This window comes from Rhyacophila brunnea, unplaced genomic scaffold (genome assembly GCF_057557595.1).
Source record: "Rhyacophila brunnea isolate RB1 unplaced genomic scaffold, BYU_Rbru_1.0 scaffold_13, whole genome shotgun sequence".
NCBI lineage: Eukaryota > Metazoa > Arthropoda > Insecta > Trichoptera > Rhyacophilidae > Rhyacophila > Rhyacophila brunnea.
The window spans coordinates 3,053,714-3,078,713 of record NW_028232785.1 but is presented as its reverse complement, the minus strand read 5'-3'; the positions used below and the strand labels follow the sequence as shown (position 1 = coordinate 3,078,713).

Below are 25,000 nucleotides of genomic sequence, written 5' to 3'. Positions count from 1 at the left end.
TCTGCGCCGGTTTGCACAAAGATTTACAGACGATTGTGTTTTTGAGAACTCAATCGGGAGATTTTCTCTGCTCGTAGCTACGTGCAATACGACAGCGACATAAGTAGTCGTCTCCTACGTCATCAATGTAAGACGCCCCCGGAAAATTATTTATCTCGTAGATGAATACGTCACTAAGTACGTAGTTATTAAGTACCTAGAAAAACATTTAGAAAAGGAACAGCGGTTCCTAATCTTTCGTAGTCGGTGCCTCATTAGTGTAATAAACGCGAAGCCATACCTATAAATTAAAAAAATAATTATAAATAGATATATAAAATAAAATTAAGTGATCAAAATAAGTTTATATAAATAATAGATCTTTAGATTATTTGTAAATAAAAATATTAATGTTGAGATATCTAATAACATTAATTATAAAAATTATTTTATTGAAGAATAATTAAATAAATAACTAAATAACTAAACTATAATTACAAGAACTTTTAATTTAACGTTGATCCTCGATCTATATTGCGAGTGTCATAATACGGCACGTAAGCTCGGTGACATTGAATTTAGATCACCAGCTGTTTTCGACGTTTCGCGCGGTGGCCGTGAAACAATTTTAAATTACATAAATAATACACCTATTAGATTCTGACGGCATCCTAATATCAGGTGGCATTTCTAAACCATTATAACGCAGTGTAGATATGGTGTATTCATAGATATCGTTAAGAACTCTTACTTTGACCACCCTCTACGCCTCTTTGCTGAGCTAGCCCAAAGCAGGGGTTCTCAACCTTGTTTAGGGACGGGCCGTTTGAGAATTTAACGCCCTTTGCACTTTACCCGGACCGGGGTGCTGTCAGTATCTTTCGTTCGAACAGCTCGGAATCAAGCAGTGAGTCGTTGAGCCAAGTTTCGCTGTAAAGTCTAGACTGTAAAGTCAGATGCCGGACTTCTATACAGATATGTCAAACGCTTTCGATCTAGTTGATCATGATATTCTTTTAACTATACTGAGTGCAGTGGGCGGATCTATTAATCTTGTAAATTTTTTAAAACCTTATTTTTTGCATCAATGTCAATACCTATGTCGAGTACCTACGCTGGTTGTGCATCTGAAGTTTTCATACTCTTTCAAAATTAAATCAAGGATCAAACCAAGGATCAAATCTTAGACCAATCGTGTTGCTTATATTTGTCAATGATATATTTATAGGCATGGATGGAGTAGAATTTTTAATTTTTGCAGATAATTTGAAGTTATATGCACTAATTTGCAATGAGTTGGACTGTGTCATATTATATTCTACAGCGAAATCTCTGATCACTTCAAAGATTGACAATAAAGAATAAATTGGAATTTAATACTGACAAATGTTTTTGTATTACTTTTTTTAGGTCAAGAACCCCGAATAAATATAATTATGTTATGTCAAAAAGTTCATTAAATCGTCAATCTGAGGCGAAAGACCTTGGGATATTTTTTGATTCTTCATTATCTTTTCACTCGCATATAACTTCTACGGCTCTACGTGCGAGCAAGCTTCTAGGATTCATCGTGCGACAATCTAAACCATTCAAGAATCCAAATGTCTTACGTACACTCTACGTCTCATTATTGCATAGCATTCTTTAGTATGGGTTGATTATCTATGAGGTTTCCTATAAGCTTATTTTAGAACGCGTCCAGAAGAAATTTCTTTGATGTCTTTATTTTAAGACATTTAAATATTTTCCTTTCGATAATTCGTCAAATGATTATTTTACGACTGCCTTTCTAGAACGCATGCTTACTTTTCACTCTCTTGAATCTCGTCGGTCTGTTCTGCTCTTGAAACACTTTTGCTTTTATTGCGAGGGATGGTTTGCAATCCTGGTGCCCTAATGAATTTGAATTTACTTGCGCCTGTCACTACCTGTCATTACTACGAGGTCGCAGCCATAATTTATTCTGGATCGGAACCGTTTCCTCGTGTCAAGCCCATCAGGCACCATGAGCGACGGGTGCAAGATTAGTAAAGGCGCTCCCTAAAGACATAGACATTTTCAATTATGTACGAGTACTTTGCATTTTGTTTTTGAAAATTTATTTTGAAATTATACTTAATTAAGTATGTTTTGATTTAATTTTTTTGTTATACCTAATATTTTTTTTCTATATTATCTTCTCTCTTATGGGAGTAGTATTTCACTAATAGTGTAAATCTGATGTTGTGTACGTCTTGAATTTAGATTTGTTATGTCCACAATGTTTTGTATTCTCAAATAAATAAATAAATTAAGTATTAATTATAAATGTATAATATAGGGAATGGAAGAAATTATAGTCTTTTGTAGTCACTGTAATTTTACAATTTATTATTTCCTTAGCTCATTCCATGTATATACATAATTGTTATTTCTAATTCTATTTAGCATTCAAACCTTATCTTATCACTTTTGGACATACCTTTTAATCGCCTTCATGTTATAACAATATTGTATTACGATAGTAATAATACCTACTTTGTTTGTTTATTCAATAACACTGAATGTGGTATTATTTGATGCAGTGAACGGAAGTACGAAAAACCACATATGCGTTTTTAGGTGACATTCGACTTTGTCCTGGCTATGATCAATGATGACATATTGTAGCGACCGTTCCTACTACTGCAGAACGCGACAAGCCGTAATCGAACTTGAACTACGTTTCTTGATGGCCAATTATTTTATATTTTATACGATTACGTGCTAATTGCATATTATGTAAGCAAACATAGGTACTGTAAAATGATGACCAAATAGCATTAAGAAGCATGGCTAACCATTTGAAATGATCAATTACCTTTAAAGAGGCTGCAAAATGCCAAATTTCTAAAATATAGACAGAATCTAAAGCATGGCATCGTACGATATTTTTAGGATGGCGTTATGTTCAACAATGTTCTTTTGTTTTGTTGTTTCAAGTATCATGATGATATGGATGAGAAATTAAAATAAAATGCTTTTCCACCAGAATGTGTCAATTTTTAATTACGTAATTTCAAGCCACCGTATTGTGTACAGAAGGATAAGCTATTATTAAAAATAAAAATATTGTTTCGTATTAATATGTTGTATACATTAGTAATTACATAGGACAACCTAAAAAGTAATTTCGCCAGAATGCAAAATTTCAGAAATTGTACACACTAGTCATCCCATAGATTAAATTGTTATTTTTGTTTTTCAACAGAATGAGTCATTTTAAGCGATCTAAGTGTATCAGATTGTGCACATGAGTATTTCATTGCTCAAATTAAAATGGCTTTTCACCAAAATGGGACATCTTGTGTCTTTTTAAACTGCTAGAATATATATAAGAGTAATCACAAATTAAATGGATTTTAACCAGAATGGGTCATTTTGTGTAATTTCAAGTTACTAGATATTCTACAAGAGTATTCACAATGGTCACAATTAAATGGCTCTTTACCAGAATAAGTCATTTTTTGCGTTTTCATCTTGCTGGATATAATAGAGGAGTAATCACATTGATTCTATTCAAATGGTTTTTCTCCTGAATGAGTCATTTTGTGTATTTTCATATCACGAGATCGTACACATAAGTAATTACATTTATCACATTTAAATGGCTTATCACCAGAATGCGTCATTTTGTGTATTTTCATCGCACCGGATGTTGTACAACAGTAGACACAATGGTAACAATTAAATGGCTTTTCACCAGAATGGGTCATTTTGTGTTTTTTCATATCATCAGATCTTATACAAGAGTAATTACACTGGTCACATTTTAATGGTTTTTCACCAGAATGAGTCATTTTGTGTATTTTCATATCACGAGATCGTACACATAAGTAATTACATTTATCACATTTAAATGGCTTATCACCAGAATGCGTCATTTTGTGTATTTTCATCGCACCGGATGTTGTACAACAGTAGACACAATGGTCACAAATAAATGGCTTTTCACCAGAATGGGTCATTTTGTGTTTTTTCATATCACCAGATCTTATACAAGAGTAATTACACTGGTCACATTTTAATGGTTTTTCACCAGAATGAGACATTTTGTGTAATTTCATATCACCAGATCGAATACAAGAGTATTCACATTGGTCACAGTTAAATGGCTTTTCACCAGAATGTTTCATTTTGTGTAATTTCATATTACTAGATTGTATACAAGAGTAATTGCACTGGTCACATTGAAATTGCATTTCACCAGAATGAGTCATTTTGTGTATTTTCATCGTACTACCTTGTATACAAGAGTAATTACATTGGTCACATTTAAATGGTTTTTCACCAGAATGAGTCATTTTGTGTATTTTCATCGTACGAGCTTGTATACAAGAGTATTCACATTGGTCACAGGTAAATGGCTTTTCACCAGAATGTGTCATTTTGTGTACCTTCATCTTACTAAATGTTATACAAGAGTAATTACATTGGGCACATGTAAATGGTTTTTCACCAGAATGTGTCATTTTGTGTATTTTCATATAACTAGATCGAATACAAGAGTAACCACATTGGTCACATTTAAATGGTTTTTCATCAGAATGAGTCATTTTGTGTTTTTTTATATCATAAGAGTGTAGACAAGAGTAAACACATTGGTCACATTTAAATGGCTTTTTACGTAAATGATTATTTATCTTTAGATTTTTGAAATTAGATTGAATGATTTTGTAAATTTCCGTTTTATCCGCTATTGATTTTTTATGACACGCTTTGTGAAGCTTCAATAGAGATAACGATGCAAAAATTTCAAAACAAAAACTGCACGCAAAATTTTTGTTATTAAACGATTTTTTTTTTAACTTCATTACGGCCACTAATAATTTGGGGTCTGTGACGTCAGATTGTGTGTGCTTATGTTCAGCAGTTCGACTGCCTTTATTCGTGATCGTTTCATATACTTCCAATTCTTTTTTAATATCTTGATAGTCAATCCGTATTTCATCGTATGGCTCCTGTACTTCTAAGATCCTCTCTGGCAATCCGAGACTAGCGGAACAAGTCATGGCAGTAGTTGCAGGAATCAACTAAAAGAACGTGGAGCATATTGCATTAAACAACATATATAGGTATATCAGAGAATAATATTAATAAAATCTCATACCTTAAAGATATGTAAGAATATTTAAATACAGAGGCTAGAATTTAGAGACAGAATGGGTGTACTGAAAAGTTATATCAGTTTGTTTATTTGAAGTGAATACGCATGAATCCAAAATATATAATTTCAGACGATTGCTTATGTTTCCAACAGTACATATATTATTGATGCAGATTTCTAAGGGATGCGTAAGACATAAAGATAGTACGGAATCTGGCTAAATGTATTCACTTGACCGTATGGGGATTCATAATACAACACCAGTCTCCCATCTATTTTTATCAAACAATAGTAATCGGGGCCCAGTGGCGAAGGATAGAGGTAGGCTATTAACATCTGACATTAACCATTGTCAGTCATACGTAATTATTTTCATTGAAATAAGACTACAGTTTACGGAAGGTGAAATTATTACATACATTTTAACGTTTGCGGAAGTTACCCTATTATACCTCGTGCGAAAAGGATAGAAAATATATCTTGTATTCACATTCCCCGAATCCACAGTTCAGCCAATTAATAAAACAGTGAATTCCTAATAACATCAATGTGAATGTGAACATCAAAAGAAAATAAAAGCATAATATAAGTGTCTTCTTATGAAGATATAATATGGTGTACCGAAGAATTGTGTGTGTAATAAAGTGTGTTAGTGGATCAACAGATCTTTGCCGTCTATTAAAAAGTTACACCTCAATAGATATGTCCAAAAAAATCGATTGTTTTCGACCAAAAAATACTTTTGTTGCAAAAACTAAGCCTACCTACCATAAAGTTAGTCAATAAAGAAATGCACCTAATGACAAAAAATCTGTGATAGCATAGTCATTTCGTTGGTACGAAATATATTATTACAATCCTTAGTTAAAATATGTAGGTAAATCGAATTTTCGCCACCCCACGTACCATTACATGTGCTTAATTTAGTTTGTAAATACACTCCACAATATAACTCATAACACTTTGAGAGCATTGATAACTAATTACAGACATTTTCAAATACATTATATTAGATTTGCCTTGATTTATCTGTCTGTAACGCACGGCAACAGCACAGCAAACACACTCGTTTTCCTGTTTGCGCATTACATATTGAAAGCATCGAGCCCAACTACAAGAATTTTGATTGGTGACACTGCTACCCGGTGTATAGAAACTAGTTATTATAATACTTATCTAGAAAAACACTTGGCTTGAATCCTGTTTCACACGTAAGTAAGTACCTACCTAAGTAGTGATGTGAAAATCCCGGGAATTTTACAATAATTTTACTTGCACGAACATATCAAATGTTTCGGTACCTTCGTATTGAACATACGACCAGATTTTATTTCGTAATTCGCTACTCCTCACACATTAAACAATAATACTAAATACTTGACATGAAACATTGGTCCAAAATAGTAAATGTGCAGAACAAAACTTCGCTGTAGATGCGCACAGTACCGGGATTAATAATATGTAACACATTTATGCGACACACTTAATGAATGTCAATAATAAAATACGAAATATCGAAATAACAGGGAGTAATTTTCGCAAATCTAGTACCTATCCTAAAACAAAGCACCGAAGAAGCTAAAATCTAAACATTGATATATTATGTAGCGTTTTGTTCGTTACGATAAATTTATATAAAACATATTCTTAAAAATACACTTTGAATTCAATGGTATAATAATAACGGAACCAAAAAGACATGATCACTTACAAGCATGATATATGTATATTACACAATATTGTATAAGAATGTAAGCACCTGATTTATTGGCTCGCATTTTGAATATGAGCAGCCAGGTTGCGGATCACTGTCTTCAACAAATTCTTCTTTCGAATCAACTCGGAGAGGATCAATCTCTGGTTTAACATTGGCAAGGCTGGTTACAGAGCTCTGAAAAACAGGACAGAAGGTATTTTATGATATGTGTTTACGCCTATATTGTTATTATGCGTTGAGCGCAAAAACATGGGCGTTTCTGCATGTGACCTATTTTCACTGTTCGACAGTCTCGCTATAATTAATAAACGTCCAACAGCTGTCTTTATATGAATGAGAGTAGTTAGCCTGCAGCCCTAGAGACGCAGAACCTATAGGTAGGTACTTTGTCAAACAATCGTTATTACTTAAGGGTCAACACAGCGGTGTATAAGTGTTATTGCATGTTTCAGTTAGTGAAGTCCAATATGTCACGCAACTGTTTTATTTGCATCATTAAGAAACCACTTCAACTTAGAAAAAAAAATTGTTTACAATGGTTAATAAGTTTAGAAAACCTAACCTCAATATTGCTGTAGACATCGTAAGCATTCTCCTGCTTTAAGGCCATATTCCATTGGCAGACGCACAGACCCAACCCGATCCAACGATCGACGCCAACCGTCGTCGCTAGCTATTTGCAATTACACGCAACGATTCAATCTCGTTGGTCCTTGATTTGATTGGTTAAAGTAATACTAGTGTTGCTATTATTAAAAATATAGGTTGAGTGAAAACTAGATATTTCTTAGATTGGTGGCTACACTGAACGCATTCCCGCGCAATTTTACGTCAACAAAACTGAGCTGTCAGCTGTCAAATCTAGCGAGCTTCAGATCTGTTAAAATTTATGCGGCCGTTTGACATTTATAGAAAGTTTGTATACTTATTGTTAATTTACATCATGAATAACTGGGCGAGCTTGAATCTCCAAACCAATTGAGTAATTCGAATATCGAAATCGAATAATCCAAAGACTAATTTATTGTAGCGAGTATGGCTATATTTCAACTGGCTCAGGCGGTCAGGACTCGCCGTAAACGAAAACACTGGGTCAAAAGTTGGCTAACTGAAGAACAGCGTAATCGTCATTGAATATGGCGGGTTTTTTTACGTTCCACACTATATCTTTGGCGTGTATTTATTCGACGAGGACTGTGTCCTCGGTGATACTCCATATATATTTTTTTAAGTTTTCGCCATCTTGTAGTTGTTCAGTTGAAATCGACCCTGCAGCCCAAATTCGTAACTATCGACTCGTGTGGTCGACAACCGTGTGGGATGACAAGTTAGTATCGCCCGTTTCATGCCGTATACGATAATAACTATTTTTGAAGCCACTCGCTACGGACTATTTTAATTCGCGAGTGACCAGTTGGCAACATCGCCAAAACCGAGAAAATCGGTGTCTATGGTACAAGATGAAACGTCAAAAATGAAATGTCAAACGAAATCATTATTTTTGTTGGTTATGTTTGTGTATAATTCCTACAATATTCGATTGATTTAGTATGCTGATATAGATATATGTACGTAGAATATAACCTTACATAAATGCGAAACCATATAATATTATTACACTGTAAAACAAGATTTAACAAAATAAACACAGTGTCTTCAATAACATTTATTTTTATGTAGGTATTTATTCATTACAAACCATTATAAAACATTAACATAATTAATTGAACTCAAGATAACAGAGTATTAAGTAACATTGTGAATAGGTAATATAATAATTCGGCATCTTTTTTGTTTATAAATTGGTATGCCGTGTTCTTTCCGTCAGCGAACTCATTCATTTTGACGTTTTGATTTTCAAGGTCACTGTCACATACGAAACGAAATATCAAAATAAACATGGAAATCGGGTAATAGGTACATGAATTCACGTCCTTCGTCGTGCAAAAGTAGCAAAAGAATGGAGAGGTTTCAATTAAGTGATCTTAATTGAAATGAGGTAGGTGAGGTTATGTCCGACTCAACATTATACCTACCTACGACTTTTTAATTCTCCATGGATATAATATTATAAACGTAATAATGTGTCAAAATATAACATACATCTTCTATGTCTTTGATTAATTTTAATCTATACAACCATATTCATTTTTTCGCATTGTAAACTCTTCACGCTTGTAGGTAGGTAGTAACATTAAACTTAAGATACCTAATAAACATATATGGCGTGAGAATTTGTAAAATATATCTCACAAGCTCTTTGTTTAATCGAAAATTACGTATAAATAGTGCATCACTGAGTGAAAAAGCATTTTGACATAAGTTAACATAATTATTTGATCTGTTTCGCGGATGATTACGTGATCCTAAAAGTGCCGCAAAAGTAACTATTTATGGGATTGACATATTTTACAATAATTGGGTGAACGATACAAATCTATAGCAATGCTTTGGCGAAATATAAAATAATATTATGTAGGTAATTATTCTCGCGAGCCCAATAATAAAATACTATCTTTTCGCAGCCTAACCTTTCACTTTTATTTGACAGTTGAAAACTAAACTGCGTTATCGGCGCGAGACATCAGTGCGCATGCTCACATACTCAACTCGTATGGGGGACTATGGTCACGAGTGCCCTTTGGTATGGGTAATATTGTCGACACAGATTATGACTAATTCAGGTAGTGATAAGTTTCGACATGCCTTATTTCGATAACCTACGTCACTTTCGCGAATGACTACGATGTTTCACACGACTCGCAAGTTCTAACATAAGGCCCCAGTAGAATGAAATGAACGACCGTTTGCATGACTCAGGCGCATATTCGGCTATTTTCGTACCCTTTCGGCAATCTTCGCTTGATAATGAAAGGATCGCACGACGGATAATAGAAAATTTTCCACTTTCGACCCGATCGCTCACGATCCTTGAAAACCATAGAGAATAGAGTTTGACAGTCGTGGCAGACGATCGGGCCAGACGATCGGGCCAGACGCAATCTGCCAATAAAATATGGGCTTTATACAAATGTTTGTAAGCGGATTGTTTGGATGGATTATTGGCACATCATCTAACCATTGCTGCCCATCTTCAAAAGCATCAAGTTCACGTTTTATATCCATTTTACGAAGTTTAAATGACGCAAAAATGTCACAAGACTCGGTAAGTAGATTGACAGACGTGACAATAGACAATTGACTAAACTATATTCATCTCTCGGCCATAGACAAAACATCTGCATTGTCACTGCGACAACTTTACAGACGTACAAACTTATCTATAGAATGGCCAAAAAGGAACTACGAACAATGACAGGACGCCTTTTTGAAAATTTCATTCGAATGTCAGATTTTGTCCAGTTACGAGTCTTGATTGGGTTGTTTTCGACAATGGCTCTGCCATCCCATCCTCAGATAAGTTTGTAGGTCTGAATGCTGATGACGAAATTATGAACAAAATCGTTACCTACCTACAACTACATTATAGGTAATATGGTATAATGTATCTACGTTAATACAAAATAAATCATACCATTTTATGCGTACCATAAATATATATTATATAGTATTATTAAGTATATATATCAATAATAGTTCGATACTGCTCCCTTTGTTGCATAGCTAACCATATTTAATGAAAATGATATTCGAAACTCCTTCAGGTAAATCGTAGGTAATTTACCAATCGTCAACATAAAGGTGATAAATGGCATAGTAAATGGATTATAAATAAAAAACATGTCGAATATTATATTACATTGTCTTGCAAGCACATTTCAAAACACCAACAGAATTTTTTGTGCTTTGTCAATAATCAGTAGATTTAAATACGTAGGCACCTACATTTTAAAATAATTATCGTCCGCATCTGTTAGTTGGTAGGTATCATGAATTATATTTTCGGCACGCGCGAATGCTTCCAAGATGCTATTTAACTAGACTATGCGGCTTAAGTCGTCTGAATAGGAAAACAAACTTCAAACGATTAGAAAATTACATTTCACTAAAACTAACCTCAAATGAGCACATGTCACCGACGACATTCCCTTGTTTTATATTACAAATGCCGTCGCCTGAGCTGTTTGGATGTAGTATTGGCACGTCAAACCATTGATGCCCTTCTGAATAAGATTCAGTTTCATCTGCTTCGCGTTTCACTTCCATTGCTACGGGTTTAAAACAATTGGACAATGTAAATTATTGTCAGTCGTGACAATAGACGATTGGTCTTATATGTAAAAATTGAATTGTATTGCCAGTATATAAGAAGTTATATAAAAGAAATACCAATGAATTAATATTCAACTAGGCCATATAAACTAATGAAAGGAGTCTTACAAACCGATGAAATTCTTCTTATTCATGTTGACTTTGAAGTCCTTGGGATATGGTTTGCAATACCTTTTTCGCGTGAAGTGTTATTCTACAATTTATTACTTTTTCTTGTCGTTGGTCATGTCTCTCTTTTTATTTACTGGTCATACCCGCCCAGCGCGTCACTTTCTATAATCACGGCTGCCATATTGGTTCATGTTTTACAGTAGGTACCTAGTTGTTCATTGGTGTTCTTAGAGAAATAATAAATCTTAGAGAAATAACATTTTACAAAGCGTAAAATGGACGTAAAACGTGAAGCAAGTGACTTCCAATCCGATGCAAATGAGGAACATCGGTTCGATGTGTCCTTACAGGGAAATAACCCAGAATTAAATACTCGCATCAAACAAGAGTTCGTTAATGACCCCTACCACGCTGCCGAGGTTAGTTTTTCAAAGGATATTTATTATAAAAACTGCCTACCTGATAAATTATTAGTGATAGTTTTTTTCCAACCATAATATTTGTGTAGGTAATAAATAATATTGTAATTCAGACAATCAACATACTATAATGACGCTAGCGATATCAGTAAACAGGAATAAAGTTTATTATCGTCATAAGAAGATATTGATATCCTTTTTTATTTATACAATCAATGATTTTTTAGATCCCTTCAAAGCACCTTACAACTGTAAAATTGGAAAATGATTTTGAGCGGGTTGACTCGGATAATGAGATAGTTCAACATGATATTGTAGAGAAAAGCTATTATGATAACTCTCAACCTACTTATTCCGAATGCTACACAGAAAATCAGGTACTTATACAACAATCTATTAATATTATATAACGGTAACACAGAAAAAAAATATGTGCGAAAGGGCAACGAATTCGATTAGATGAAGCGAAAAACTGACGTTTTCTAAGAGAGTTTCCTAAACTTTTCTGCGATGGAACACTTTGCAAACCCATAATTTTTAATGGAACACTTTGTCTGTTTTGTATGGTAGGTAAATTCAATCAATAAAAATGAGAAAAACAAAAAGTTGGCACTTTAAGCATTGGACTGTAATTTGAGCATGCTGATGGACGGATTACGGAACTAGGAGGTAGGGGGTTTACACAGGATACCAGACACGGACCTTTTTATGTTGAGAGGGCTGTCGTTCGCCGGAGTCAGTTCGGTGTTCACGTACTCACGCACGGTTCGATATGCAACTCTCACAGTCTCACTTGTTTTTGGAATGAATGATGATGGAAAGTTCAAGATGAATGATAGACGCGACGTTTGCTCAAACCGTATCAGATTTAGCACACCGACGGTCGAAAATAATATGTATTTTGAGTCACTCTGTTTTTAACACGGTCTCTTTCGTATCGTATCAGACAGAGCGCGATACCTTCAACAAGCCTACGTCCGTCGGCTGTCTTGAAGTAACTCGTGATAACTAAATGTTATTCGTAATCATGGTCGTCTCATGATCCGTACACCCTGGTCTTGCGACAGCGATTTGAGTGATTTTGAATTGCAAATCTTGATATTTAGCACAATATTAAAGAGTTGAATTTTTATAATTGGTATGGCGTCGAGCTTGTTCCTAAAACTTGAGTTTGTTGCAGCATCATATTCTACTTAATATAATGTGGCAATACCTACTATAAAGTGTTATCCTTTGTCTATGGCACAAAAAATCATTGTCTACTATCACGGAAGTCAAATACCGGTGTCAATATCGCTTACACTTCATTAGTGACTCGATTATCTTTGAAAACGAACGCTTTCAAATCGTAAAATGGACGTTAAACGTGAAGCAGGTGACTTCGAACCTGATGCAGATGAACAACATTGGTTCGATGTCTCCTTACAGGGAAATAATCCAGAGTCAAATACTCACATGAAACAAGAGTATGCTGATGATCCCTGCCACGATGCCGAGGTTAGTTTTTCAAAGGTATTTTCTTCTCTCCCTTGGTAAACATTCTCCAGTGAATCAACAACTGATAACGCCAACTATATATTTATGTAAACAGGATTACAGTATATTTCCGAAAGAATTACTTATGTAAATATTTTGGAAATCGAATGAAGAATTTATCAATAGCCGTAGAATGAAACTATTTAACACTTTCAACGATTAGGTATAATTACTGTTAATGAGATACCAGCGATAGTTAATCCGATTTATTTAGATAAGGTAACGTTGGTGCGTTCGCTTTGAATTAACATTACGTATTCTTATTATAGGGCTAATACAAAATGGCGATTAAATTGGTCGACATGATTGAGTATGGACCAGTCTCCTCCACTCAGAGGTGTCCTTATGATATCTCCATAATTATATTAGTAATATTATTTTGTTATATTTTAAATTAATTTATAATAGGTATGAATTGACATTGATAAATAATTATTCAAAGATTATCGTAAGTATATTAGTATTGTTTGAAATATGCTTATTGTCACTATATTTTAAAATAATCGTTCTTATTCAAGTTTGGCGTTAGATAACGATATACACACCATTGGGTCTATTCTATACCTTTCGACCGATAAAGTGATAAATATTATCAAACTAAGGGTAGGTTTGTATAAAAGTATTATCACTTATTGTAACAATAATTACAATTCTTTGGTTGTAATTGTTGCAAATCTACCTACCCAACGTTTGATAATATTTATCACTTTACCACTTAAGCGTTTGATAAGTATTGAATAGACCTACATGTCCTCATTGCAGAGTGTAAGAGCTGAGACCCCTCAAGTGTGTAGTCGACCTTCACGTGTTTGTCGGTCTTCTTAAAAATATTCTTGATTTTATAACATAATGTATTGTTTTTTTAGAATATTGTTTCAGACCCAACAATAATATCATTGACGACAGATACTCAGCTAATTGACATCAAGACTGAGCTTATTGAAGACATTTATGAAGAAACGCAACAGGGCTGTTCTTATTCGGAACAAGTGAATCGGGTAAGTACCTACTTTTATTTTAATTAATACTGATCGTGTGAAGGGGTGAAATGATTATAGTGACGGAATGAACTGTAAAACATTCGAATATTTTGATATTGTTTGATGTCACCATTAGGTACAATAGAAGTAATAAAACAATTTGCATAGGTACCTACTTAATAATTTTTAGATTTTTCTTGTCTTTTCTGCAATGAAGAGCAATACAATGTCAATACCTATTAAGTATAGGTACTATTCGTAAAACATACCTATTACTGAAATAGGTACTTTAAAAATATGTACCTACTGGGTAAAGTATTCGAATAAAATAAGTTGTGAGAGAGTGCTACCTACTTTAAATGCATACATTGTCGAAAAATGCACTTTAAACAATTCAACGCCATTTGGTCAAGTGCTCAGATAACATAAAACAGCTCAAATTCAACCGTTATATATCCCATTGAACAACCATTCGTTTCGATTCCTCAAAGTGAATAAATGAAAGCCGATGTTTTATTTATAAAAACAAAACGAACAACTTGACAATGTTGAATGTTTTAGTAGGTACCTATGTAAACATTGTGTTTGCTATGGTTTTATACTGCCATGATTCGGGCCATTCTGAATCCCATGCACACTGGATGTACCTACCCCTAAGTTGTTATCCATGCGACATTCTATAGGGGTGAGGGGGACGCCTTCAGCCACTTTTCACAAGACTATTTTTCACAGCCTGGGAATATAATATTTCCACATAAAAATGAGTTTCTCTAGTAGTTTATACATTTACCTAACTAAGAAAATAGTTTATTTTTTTTAAGTTAAGTTCAACATAAAAATATATGCTGTAGAAAAAAATCCTGGCTATGGGCCATTTCATTTTTCAGCCATTTCATGTTTCAGGGAGGTAGATTCGGCCACTGTAAAATTGTAAGGTTAATTGAAAAAATAGATAAAATAATGTCAATCTTTATTTTAAATGATTTGTGGAATATAGAAAAATATAAAACAGGACTTAATATGTATAATATTATTTATTTTTATATTAAAATTAGAAAAATCATACATAAATGTTCATGATTGCATTGTTCCTGCTGTTCCATTTGCCTGTACAGGTTGCAGCGATTTCGCAACAACGTCATTGCGATTTATAGATGCGATATCGTCTATTAATGGATATAAGAATTTGTACGAAGTTGGTCCCTTACACTCTTACAGCGTAAACATTTGATCACATAATCAGAATCCATTTTCTCATCACATTTCCCACATAGTAAACACTCGTAGACTTCGTCAAAAATTTGATTATCAAATAATCCTCTTTTTCGATCACTTCATCGTCCAACATTCCCCTATCACATAAGAGTATATCGTCCTATTCTGCACTCGCTAGACATAATGAATCATCTGACTTAAGCATCATGTCAGAATCAAAATCACTAGAGGAGGATGAATATTTAGGTCTTTTATTCTTTGAAGAAGTATTTGAAAAGATGTTTCTCATAGTATATTTCTTTTTCTTCCCATTCTAACCATCTCAAACAACATTACAGTAATGTTAACATCTTTTAGGGGCAGATTCACCCATGCTGATTGTACCCCAGGGGTTATTGCTGAATGTGCCCCGGGTACTGTATTTTTAAGAAAATTTGTGTATATACCAACAGCGAAAGGGTGAAGTTAAATTTATGATATAAAAGTTTTCGTTTTTAACACTCTGTTTAATCGAATAAGTAAAAAAAAATACGAAACTCAAGTACAAAACATAAATCACAATATTAGCTGCAGTGAAAATCTTACCTTTGAGTATAAAAAACACACTTTATTTTATTATATTTTTTCTAATGTAGAAAAAACTCCAGCGACAACCTCAGATGACAAAGGGAAGTATTGTCAGTAATAATATATTTTTTCCCCAATTAATATTCTACAGGGATAGGAAATAACATGCATGGCTGAATGCGAGCATATGCTGAAACCGCCTCCCTTTCCTTACTTTCACTTCTAGCATGTTTATTCATGCAGTGACTGCAGGCGAAACAAAGGCCCGCACATGAATCGCGATTTCCGACAAATGTTGCAAGGGATGGTGTGATGAGGGGTAGGTGATGAATAAAATCAGAAGGTTTTGATGCGTATAAAAGTAATTCCCCAAATTTATTATCCCTTAACACAAATTACAGATTCAATTTACAGCTTGAATAATACAAAGTTTATAAATTAGATTACGACGATAGTGTTTGTGATAAAAGTTATTTTAACGTTGAAGCGAGCGGCGTGTTATTAAGACGAGCGAATTTAAGGTACTGATCTCTTGTTGGATTGCCACGTCTGTTTTTATATTGAAAGTAGACGAAGGAAATGCTATCCACAGCGTGGGTAAATTTATTGTTTTGTTCCCACATTGCGGATAGATTCCTGGGATTTTGTCTGCGAAATTTGATTAAGGTACAAACGTTATCAGTCCAACAATGGATTTCACACGACACAATGACAGGAATGCACTGTTTACTCGTTCATTCCTGTGATGGACAACTGACACCCGGCACTTAAGCATTTCTTCAGCCGGCGGGAGGTGATCATATGTCCGTTCTCACGGCAGTGTTTTGCTGATTATTAAAAATATTGAATTATTAAAATGTTGTAATTTTTAGGTTTTAACTGCTATCTACACATTGCACTGTCTGCGGACTACTTCCACCCTCATACCCCCCTTCCAGCGAAATGCGGCACGCAAATCGCGATGAAAGTAGGTAGAGGTGGTCGCTTGAAGGTCCAATCAGATCTGTCTCGGTGGATGCTGCGGTGGTCTGCATCCCGGGACGTCTGCTCTCATGTCCTTGATGACTCTCTTGGTGATGTGCTTTTTGCAATTTGTCCATAGCAGGTAGCTGGAAACTGCGGCAATGATGACGATGATCTCTTCCTTTGTCTGTTGTGCACCCATTTTCGTATGCTGGTGTCTCTTGGTGATGATGATGGTAAAATACTGAATAATCCAGTTGAGTTATCCGCATTTATTGTGAATAAATTGTTTATGCCTGCATTTTAAATATTGCGTACACCACTGACCTACATTCTAGGTCGATGTGTGTTCTTGCTGTCGCTAACGTTGCTGTTTTGAAATCGGAAACTCCGCGTGCTGTTTTGAAACACGACCCCGATTGCATTGTTCGGCTCGTGCCTGATGTTGTTGACCGATATTTGTCCTATTGACCTAGAGACGGTCTGGAAAATGGACACGTCTGCCGTATCGGGTAACACGAGCTCCCACGGTGTCAGGATTTTTCTCAGGCTGTTCCATTGTTTTATTTTCCTTGAGAATGTACGCTGGTTTTAAACGGTCGATAGAAACGGTGACGTTTTTTCCTCTCTTGCAAATGACATATGTTCGCGAATTGCGCGTGATGACCTCATATGGTCCGGTAAATGGAGATCTTAGCGGAGTTTTGACTGTATCATCGCGTAAGAAGACATGTGTCGATTTGTTAAGGTCTTTGAAAATGAAAACGCGTTTTTCGCCGTGTTGCTGGCTTTTCACAGGTTGCAGTTGTTGGAAATGTTTTTTCAGGATCGTGACGTAGTTGCTTGGGTCTTGGTTTGTGCTGGTTTGATGGCACAAAAATTCCCCTGGTAGGCGTAAGGGTTCGCCGTACACAAGTTCAGCTGCTGTCGTCTTTAAATCTTCTCTCCAAGCTGCTCTGATTCCCATTAACACTGTCGGCAATGTTTCAGTCCATCTCTCATTCTCGTGGCATTTCATAGCGGCTTTTAATTGACGATGCAGTCTTTCGACCATACCGTTTGCGGCTGGGTGATATGCTGTCGTGTGAATCCTCGCCGTACCAGTCAGACGATTTAATTGTCTGAAAAGGTTCGACTCAAATTGTTTGCCTTGATCCGTTGTCACTCTCAAAGGCGTTCCAAAACGGGCGATCCAACCATTGTAGAATGTACGGGCGATCGTTTCCGCTTCTTGGTCTTTAATCGGAAATGCTTCCGGCCACCGCGTGAATCTGTCAACGCAGGTGAGGCAATATCTGCAGCCTTCAGACATAGGAAGGATGACGATGTCGATGTGGACATGCTCAAATCGTCCTGAAGGTGCAAAGTTTCCGAGTGGTGCTGATATGTGACGTGTGATCTTGTTCTTCTGGCATTGAAGACAGTTGCGGGCCCAATTTCGACAATCCGTTTTAATCGACGGCCAAACAAATCGTTGTGTGACAAGTTTGACGGTCGCATTAATTCCGGGATGTGAAAGTCTGTGGATATGATTAAAAGCTGCTTGTCGGTGCGGTTTGGTTATGAAAGGTCTTGCGATAGGTGTTGACAAGTCACAGAATACTTTTATGTCTGTGTCGGGAATAAGTACTTGTTTCAACTGAAGTACCGATCCGTCACGTAAAAATGTACTCATTTCGTTGTCAGTTTCCTGGTCGGCTGCGAGGTTGGCATAATTCAGTGTGTCTTCAACGACTTCTATCCTAGACAAGGCATCAGCGACGATGTTGTCTTTTCCAGCGACGTGACGTATGTCGGTCGTGAATTGTCCGATGAAATCGAGGTGTCTGAATTGTCTTGGTGAGCTCTTGTCCGATTTTTGTTGGAATGCGAACGTAATGGGCTTGTGGTCGGTAAATATGGTGAACGTGTGAGCTTCTATCATGTGTCGAAAATGTTTGACAGCTAGATAGATAGCTAAAAGCTCGCGGTCGTAAGCGCCATATTTTCTCTCCGCTGGACTTAGCTTCTTTGAAAAGAATGCCAGCGGTTCCCATTGATCGTCAACTCGTTGTTGAAGTGCTGCGCCAACGGAAGTATCGGATGCGTCACTAATTATCGCTAAGTGAGTCCCCTCACTTTTCGGATGTTTCAATAGCGTTGCTTCCGCCAAACTCTTCTTGCATTCCTCGAAGGCCTTGATTGCTTCTGGTGTCCAGATGATAGGTTCTTTCTTGGAAGTTTTTCCTTGCAGGAGTGAGTTCAGTGGAGCTTGCGTTTCTGCGGACTTGGGGACGAATCTCCTATAGAAATTCAAAATTCCCAAGAACCGTCGTAGTCCTTTTTGAGTGTCTGGGCGGGTGTATTCGCGAATAGCGCTGACACGATCTGGAAGTGGTCGAGTTCCGGTGCTGGAAACCAGGTAGCCAAGGAATTTAACTTCCTCTACTCCGAAGTGGCACTTCGTGGAGTTGACAACCAGGCCGTACTCCTGTAGGCGTTTGAACAAAATTTCCAGGTGTTGAAGATGCTCTTGTTCTGTTGTGGAGGCTACCAGGATGTCGTCTATGTAGGCGTAGCAGAAGTCCAGACCCTGCAGAACCTCGTCAATGAAGCGCTGAAAAGTCTGGGCCGCATTCCTCAAGCCGAAAGACATAAATGGAAACTCGAATAATCCAAAGGGTGTTGTGATGGCAGTCTTCGGAATGTCCTCTTCAGCCACTGGGATTTGGTTGTATGCTCTCACCAGGTCGATCGTGGAGAAAACTTTCCTATCACGCAATGTTTGTGTGAAGTCTTGGATATGACGCACGGGGTACCTGTCAGGTACGGTTCGAGCGTTTAATCCGCGGTAATCACCACATGGCCTCCATTGATCTTCAGATTTGGGCACCAGGTGAAGGGGTGACGCCCAAGAACTTTCAGATGGTCGTGCTATTCCAAGTCTGGTCATGGTTTCGAATTCCTTTTTGGCGATGTGAAGTTTGTCGGGAGCTAGGCGTCTAGGACGTTGAGCTACAGAAGGTCCTTCGGTGGTTCGTATGTGATGTCTCGTGTTGTGGATGACTTCTCTACCAGCTCCATCTGGGCGCGTGAGATCCGGAAACTGCTGCAGTAATCCATGATAAAGGGATTTACCTGCGACAGTTTTGACAGTTGCTATCTCAGTGCTGCTGTGGCGTCCAGAGGTTGTAAGTTGAGTCGTCTGATCCAACAGTCTGCGATTCTTGACATCGACTAATAATCCGAAATGGATTAGGAAGTCAACACCAATAATGGGCTTGGTGACATCTGCAATCACGAATTTCCAGGTGAATTCTCTTCGTAACCCCAAATTCAGCGTCAGTGAGATACTGCCATACGTAGCAATGACAGATCCGTTTGCTGCTGAAAGTTCGTACTGTGATTTTGGTCGGCGCCCCTGTACTTTCGTGCGTGGGAAAACGCAAAGGTCCGCTCCGGTGTCGATAAGGAATTGTATTTTCGTGGCGTGGTCGGTGACGAAGAGGCGGCTGGAGGTAGGGCTGTAATCGCTGGCCGCGCTTAGCGACTGCCCGTGGCGTTTCCCTTGTTGCAGGTGCATGGTGTGACGCACTTCTCCGCATCTTGGCCGAATCTACGATGATACCAACACATGCCAGGTTTGCTGTGGCTTTGGTCTCGCGGTCGGGAATGGTTCCTCCTTTGGCTGGCTGATCGTGACTGGTGACGTGGCCTTGATGGTCGGTTTCCTCTTGCGAGCTCTTTGGAGAGCTCCTCGCGAAGAGTTGAGATTTCCTCCCGCAAGGTGATCACCAGCTTGCTGATGCCGCACAGGTCTTCCATCGTGGTTTCAGCAATGGATGCCTTTGATGTGGAATCTGCCATGGCGTCAGCTAGGTCTGCAACCTTGTTGAGATCCGCGTCCTTCTGTGTCGCCAGTACCAATTGCATGGTATGTGGTAAGCGACCCATCCAAAGCGTGCGTAGGATGTCATCAGTAACGGCTGCTCCTGCGAGAGAACGTAGGTGGCGCAAGAACTGTGATGGTTTGCGATCACCAACTTCCTCGTGCTCCAGTAGTCGTCTGGTCTTCTGCTCCTGGGTAGAGCTCAGCCTTCTCGTCAGCTCCGTCCTGAGGTGCTCGTAGGCTCCTTCACGAGGTGGGTTAAGGATGATGTCTCGAACCTCTGAAGCGTAACGAGATTCCAAAGCTCCCAGGATGTATCCAAATTTGGTCGCGTCAGTCGTGACGCCAGCTGCTTCGAAGCTTCGCTCCACCATGCAGAACCACATTTCCGGGTCTTCTGGACAGAATGGTGGGATCCTCACTGCCACGCGGCTGATCTGAGGTGTGGTCTGCTGGGCTGGTGCTGGTGTTGTCGTTTCTCCTCCGGCATTGCTGCCATACCCGCTGGAGAACTGTCCATTGGGCATCTTGACAAGGCAAGTGAATTTAAGAAAATTAACGCGGGAAAACGGATGTTGAAAACTGCGCGGGAAAACGAGCTCCAACGAAAAAATAATTCTCTCACAAACACAGTAAAATAGTAGTTAATAAAAAATTAAACGAAGTCTGTAAAATGAAAATGAATGAATTGAATTTTACTTTACGGGTCACCACTGTAACAAGGGATGGAGTGATGAGGGGTAGGTGATGAATAAAATCAGAAGGTTTTGATGCGTATAAAAGTAATTCCCCAAATTTATTATCCCTTAACACAAATTACAGATTCAATTTACAGCTTGAATAATACAAAGTTTATAAATTAGATTACGACGATAGTGTTTGTGATAAAAGTTATTTTAACGTTGAAGCGAGCGGCGTGTTATTAAGACGAGCGAATTTAAGGTACTGATCTCTTGTTGGATTGCCACGTCTGTTTTTATATTGAAAGTAGACGAAGGAAATGCTATCCACAGCGTGGGTAAATTTATTGTTTTGTTCCCACATTGCGGATAGATTCCTGGGATTTTGTCTGCGAAATTTGATTAAGGTACAAACGTTATCAGTCCAACAATGGATTTCACACGACACAATGACAGGAATGCACTGTTTACTCGTTCATTCCTGTGATGGACAACTGACACCCGGCACTTAAGCATTTCTTCAGCCGGCGGGAGGTGATCATATGTCCGTTCTCACGGCAGTGTTTTGCTGATTATTAAAAATATTGAATTATTAAAATGTTGTAATTTTTAGGTTTTAACTGCTATCTACACATTGCACTGTCTGCGGACTACTTCCACCCTCACAAATAATCATTTTTGTCAGTATCTAAAATTAATTCAATACCTACCACACTTGACACTTGTCTCTAAAACAGAAACACATTGACTGAAATGTCAACTTGAGATGAGTAGGTATCCTAAAATTCTAACCTGCTATAGCTCGTTGTCTACGAGAACACAAATTTAATTGTCGGATGCATTTTTATTTTAAATGTATAAAATATAAATACTGCTCCATGGCACCCAACGATGGCCGACTTATATTATAGGTAGCGCAATTATATATCGATAAAATGACTAATAAATCGTCAAAACCTAATAATAGATCATTAGTAATTATAAGCAATAAAAATACTGCACTCAAGAGGTGTAAAATCGTCCATTTTGGGAACAATGGTAACGAATTGGGAATTAATGGAGTTAACTATCGAGTTAATATATCTATCATATCAGTCTTTAAATAAAAGTTATCAGTTCAACAAATAATTTTCAATAATATTCTTACATGATACCTACTTTTTTATAATATTATTTTTTACTATTACATGTCAACAAATAAACCCACCTAATATATATTTGTATACACACGTATCCATACCTATATCCACACACCTACATACATAATGATTGTATATTGTAAATAAACCATCATATTATAGGATATAGCAATGGGCTATTAGGAAAGCTAAGTTGATCATTCAAGATAGGTAGGCTCGTCGGTAGCCTTAAAATGTACAATATTTATGACAATATTCGTAATAAAATAATTCAAGGAACATTCTTTTCATTTTTTTCAGCCCGGAGCACACGAAATTCCTAAGATACAAGCTGCAATGCCGTACGATTCAATTACAATACAGGAACATGACATTAAGCAGGAAATAGTGAATGCTCCCGATAAAGAAATATGTTTAAAATTGACAAGAGATTCCTTTTATCTGAACAATTTTGTATGCAACGTGTGTTATGCATTTTTCTCTTCAAAAAAAATTCTGACCTACCACAAGTGTATGCATGACGTATCTCTGACTTATAATGAAGTGGCTCTCCTTCGAGCACAAGCCTTCCAAGAGTTTGGTGAACGCTCGGATTCGTCAATGTTCAATAACGATTCACAGGTATGTTCCATTGCCATTGTGTTATTGCTACCTTTAATTATTTTATATTTGTTAATTTAAACACTTCGGAATTGTATGAAATATATATGGTTGCGTTTTTCATAGTGGACTGTAATAATTCATTAGTGGAATGATTGTGATAGTGGATGTGGATGCTGAGATGGCACGGTTAGACGTAGGATGCCAACCACTGTCGTTTTATGATGTTCTATGATCTTGTTAAAGCTTATCCTTGGTGTATGCTCTCTCGTCCTTGCACAGTACAATTTTGACGAATGATATGCTAAATGAGGAAACACCCTGTGCCGGTAACACGGATACAAGTGGTTTGATTAACGGAGTTTGCACGGAGACTCGGTTGTAATTATGGCTTCCACGACGGTTACACTGGACACGCTCGTGGTATGAACTTTATTTTTGGAATCAGTTTGTATGTTTAAATTACTCATTAAACGACGGTATAGCTGTAATAAGCTTACACGCGCCCGTTGTCATGAGGTAACTGAATGTTATTCAATATCTGACAATAGCTGCGATTTGAGGTGGAGGAAGTATAGGGAAACATAGAGCCACCATAATTGGCCCAACTAATTAATATATATAGTAATCACCTGTTACTTTATTTACCTATGTCACCAGTTTCACTGTAATTCATATTTATACCCTCCATCATAATCAACTTAATGCTGAATAAAAAGATTATCTATCTCTTGCTACTCACGTGGCTTTGGTACATTATTTTTTGACAGTGCTTACAGAGGTTTTGTGGACAACTAATTATAGCCTCTTCACTGACTTCCTATGTCACCGTCTCATATTTAAATGGCATTGAGTGACCAGGGAACATAGAATTAATGGGAATTGAAATATCTAACGGGTGTGGAATAACAGGCAACTTATCTTGGATGTAGAAGAATATGGGATAAAGTTAAAAAAGTGTCAAGAATACGTCATTTTAAGCTTGTCCTTTTTTCTGACAACTGCTCTCGGTTTATGCACTGACGCTCATTTAAATTGCAACACACACTAAGTTTCCTCCACTTAGAGGTGTTCTTATGGTATTATCTGCATAATTATATTCATAATATGATGTTGTTTTATTTTAAATTAATTTATAATGCGTATGAATTGACATTGACAGTTCAAACATTAGCAGATTAGTTTTGTTGGCAATATGCTTGTTACCATTATATTTTAATGGAGTTTGCCGTCAGATAACGACAGAAACCATGCCCTCATTGCGAAGAGTATGAGCCGAGACCCCTCAAATGTGTGGTCGAGCTTCACACCTAATGTCGGTCTTCTTAAAAATAATCTTGGTTTTATGTTTTGTTTTCAGAATATTGTTTCAGACCCGACAATTATAACATTGACGACAGATACTCAGCTAATTGACATCAAGACTGAGCTAATTGAAGATATTTTTGAAGATCCACAACAGGGTTGTTCTTATTCGGAACAAGTGAATCGGGTAAGTTCCTACTTTTATTTTAATTAATACTGATCGTGTGATGGGGTGGAATGATTATAGTGTTGGAATAAACTGTAAAACATTCGAATATTTTGATCTTGTTAGCTGTCACCAGTAGGTACCATAGAAATAATAAAGCAATTCGCATAGTTACCTACTTAATATTTTTTAGATTTTTTTTGTCTTTTCTGCATGTATCTTCTTGATAATTCTAAGCGCCTGGTATAATGAAACAAAATCAAAAAGTATGAGAGCCAGTAGTATGCGAAGAGATGTTCAATTTTATTGACGGAGCTAACGGTCTAATGTTAGATGCATTTGCAAATAATGATAATATTGCTTTCGCGTTAGAGGTACAAATACCTCTTTGATGTTC

At 36.8% G+C, this 25,000-nt stretch overlaps 1 protein-coding gene across 1 annotated transcript; it reads right to left on the bottom strand.

Moving 5' to 3' along the window:
- Window positions 1-830: 830 nt before the first annotated feature.
- LOC147076157 (uncharacterized) lies at window positions 831-11,028 on the bottom strand. The gene is made up of 3 exons (XM_085941581.1): window positions 10,839-11,028; window positions 6,864-6,995; window positions 831-923 (listed from the first exon to the last, which is right to left on the bottom strand). The coding sequence occupies exons 1-3, from the start codon at window positions 10,986-10,988 to the stop codon at window positions 831-833; spliced, it is 375 nt and encodes a 124-aa protein (XP_085797707.1). The 5' UTR covers window positions 10,989-11,028.
- Between the last annotated feature and the right edge of the window lie 13,972 nt (window positions 11,029-25,000).